At 37.7% G+C, this 2,186-nt stretch overlaps 1 protein-coding gene across 1 annotated transcript; it reads left to right on the top strand.

The window, feature by feature from the left end:
* The first annotated feature begins 458 nt into the window (after positions 1–458).
* On the top strand, positions 459–1,798 carry LOC110734410. The gene is made up of 3 exons (XM_021914562.1): positions 459–666; positions 750–1,379; positions 1,488–1,798. The coding sequence occupies exons 1-3, from the start codon at positions 459–461 to the stop codon at positions 1,796–1,798; spliced, it is 1,149 nt and encodes a 382-aa protein (XP_021770254.1).
* Positions 1,799–2,186: the final 388 nt, after the last annotated feature.

Raw genomic sequence — 2,186 nt, 5'->3', positions numbered from 1 at the left:
CCGCAAGGGAGGGCAAGATGCCAGAGCCAGAGGCCCAATCATGAATAAGACCGAGGAAGAGGTTGTAGGTATCATTGAGGATGTAGTTAGAAACAACATGGAATGGAAAGATGGTGAGAAGGAGTCGATAAACAGAGTAGTATAATAGGATGCTCAATGGAACAACTCAATGCTATCAACAATTTTGGATTTAGTAAAGGAGGTAGTTTCTATCAAGTATAAGCTCGAGAGCGCGACCTCACAAGCAACAATTGTTCCCTCCCAAATTAAGGGGAGAGGTACTTCTTCTTCCTCTAACTCTCTTCCTTCTTCTTATTGCATGATTAGAGAATGTTGGTTTTGTGATTTGTGTGGAATGAATGACCATGATGCTTCTTTTTGCCCTAATGTTCCTTGTAATGAATATGTTGGAAGTAGGAATTATCACAACCAAATGAACTATGATAATTATGACCAAAATGGCGGTCATAGAAACCATGGAATCCAAGGGAATTGTGGTAGCTATAACAACCATAGTTATAATGGTCAAAGTCATGGCCAAGGATATGGGGACTATAACCAAGGTTATGGTTAGTTATAATGGTCAAATTCATGGCCAAGGATATGGGGACTATAACCAAGGTTATGGTAACCATAATCACGATAGTGACCAAAATCAATGTAGAGGTAATTGGAACAATCAAAGTAAGGGAAATTCCAATCGAATGTTTAAAGAGTTGCTCCACTTGGATTTATTCCGAATACCCAAGAGCATAGTGATAATTTGTATGATCAATCATTTTCCTCTAGGAGTTTCTTGGAAGGTGTCATAGAGAAGCAAGCAAAATTGTTGGACATCTACATGAACCTAAGCAATGAGAAATTCAATGACATGTTAACTTACCATAAGCGGTTGGAGATCATAATTTCTCAATTGGCTAGTGAGTTTAAGGAATTTATAAATCATTCTTCTTTGACTTCACTAAGCTTAGATCCTAAGAGCCCTATGAATGCGATTGTGACTAGAAGTGGTAGGGTCCTTAAAAGTGAAATCTCTAAGAAGAGTGATGCTAAAGATAGTCCTAGCAATGGTCAAATTGAGAATGAGGAAGATGAGAGTACTCTAGTTAAGGAAGTCAATAAGGAACAAGTTGAGAAGGTGAAAGAGAGAGAAGGAGAAGTTTACAAGCCTAAGCTCCCTTACCACCAAAAGTTTAATAGGCACAAGTTCGACGAGCAATTTGGGAAATTTATAGAGATGCTTAGACAATTTCATCTTACTCTTCCTTTTACCGATGTGATAGAACAAATGCCAAATTATGCAAAGTTCCTTAAGGAGATTTTGAGAAGAAAAAGAACATGTGATGTGGCGGAAACGATTAACTTGACCAAGAATTATAGTGCAATCTTAATGAACAAAATCCCACCCAAGTTGAATGATCCCGAAAACTTTTCTATCCCTTGTGCTATTTATAAAATGCAAATTGATAATGCCTTGTGTGACTTAGGAGCTAGTTTTAGCATTATGACATACTCGGTATATCTAAGACTACATAAGGGAAAACTTTTACCTACCAACATTACCTTGCAATTAGGCGATAGATCAATTATGATCCCAAGGGGCAAGGTAGAGGATGTTCCCTTAAGGGTAGGAAAGTTCATCATTCTGGTAGATTTTGTAGTCCTTGACATAGATGAGGATTCTACAATTCCTATTATTCTTGGTAGACCATTTCTTGCTAATTCGGATGCTTTAATTGATGTCAAAAGTGCTAAGATCTCACTTAAATTGGAGATGAGGGAGTTGAATTTTATTTGAATGAAATCATGAAATATCCTTCTTCATCTCTTGATATTTGCATGAGAGTTGAAAGTTTAGATAATCTTGTACATTCAACGCATGAGCACTTGCTCACAACTAATGATCCTCTTGAGTGTGTTTTGTTGAACAAGGAAAAGATAGGTACTCCTAGTAAGGACATGGCTTTGTATGAAAACTTGTTAGATGGGAGTGTTGAAGGAAGTGATGAGCAAATTTGCATGAAAATTTCAAGCCCAGAGGCTTTGCAAGCGGCTTTGACCAAGGAAGGTAAAGGTGTTCCTATGGTAGAGCTCAAACCTTTACCATCACACCTTAGGTATGAATTCTTAGGCCCATATTCTACTTACCCCATGATTGTTAGCGAATCTTTGAGTGAAATCCAAGC

This window comes from Chenopodium quinoa, unplaced genomic scaffold, assembly GCF_001683475.1.
Source record: "Chenopodium quinoa cultivar QQ74 unplaced genomic scaffold, ASM168347v1, whole genome shotgun sequence".
Taxonomy (NCBI): domain Eukaryota; kingdom Viridiplantae; phylum Streptophyta; class Magnoliopsida; order Caryophyllales; family Amaranthaceae; genus Chenopodium; species Chenopodium quinoa.
Note: the sequence above shows the minus strand (reverse complement) of the source record. Positions and strands in the feature narration are given on the sequence as shown.

Excerpts from the sequence above, each read along its gene's own strand:
- LOC110734410 (XM_021914562.1), top strand. The coding sequence starts at position 459 with ATGGCGGTCATAGAAACCATGGAATCCAAGGGAATTGTGGTAGCTATA. Across the intron at positions 667-749 it reads TGACCAAAATCAATGTAGAG|AGCATAGTGATAATTTGTAT; the intron begins GTAATTGGAACA and ends CGAATACCCAAG. Across the intron at positions 1,380-1,487 it reads TAACTTGACCAAGAATTATA|GAGCTAGTTTTAGCATTATG; the intron begins GTGCAATCTTAA and ends TGTGTGACTTAG.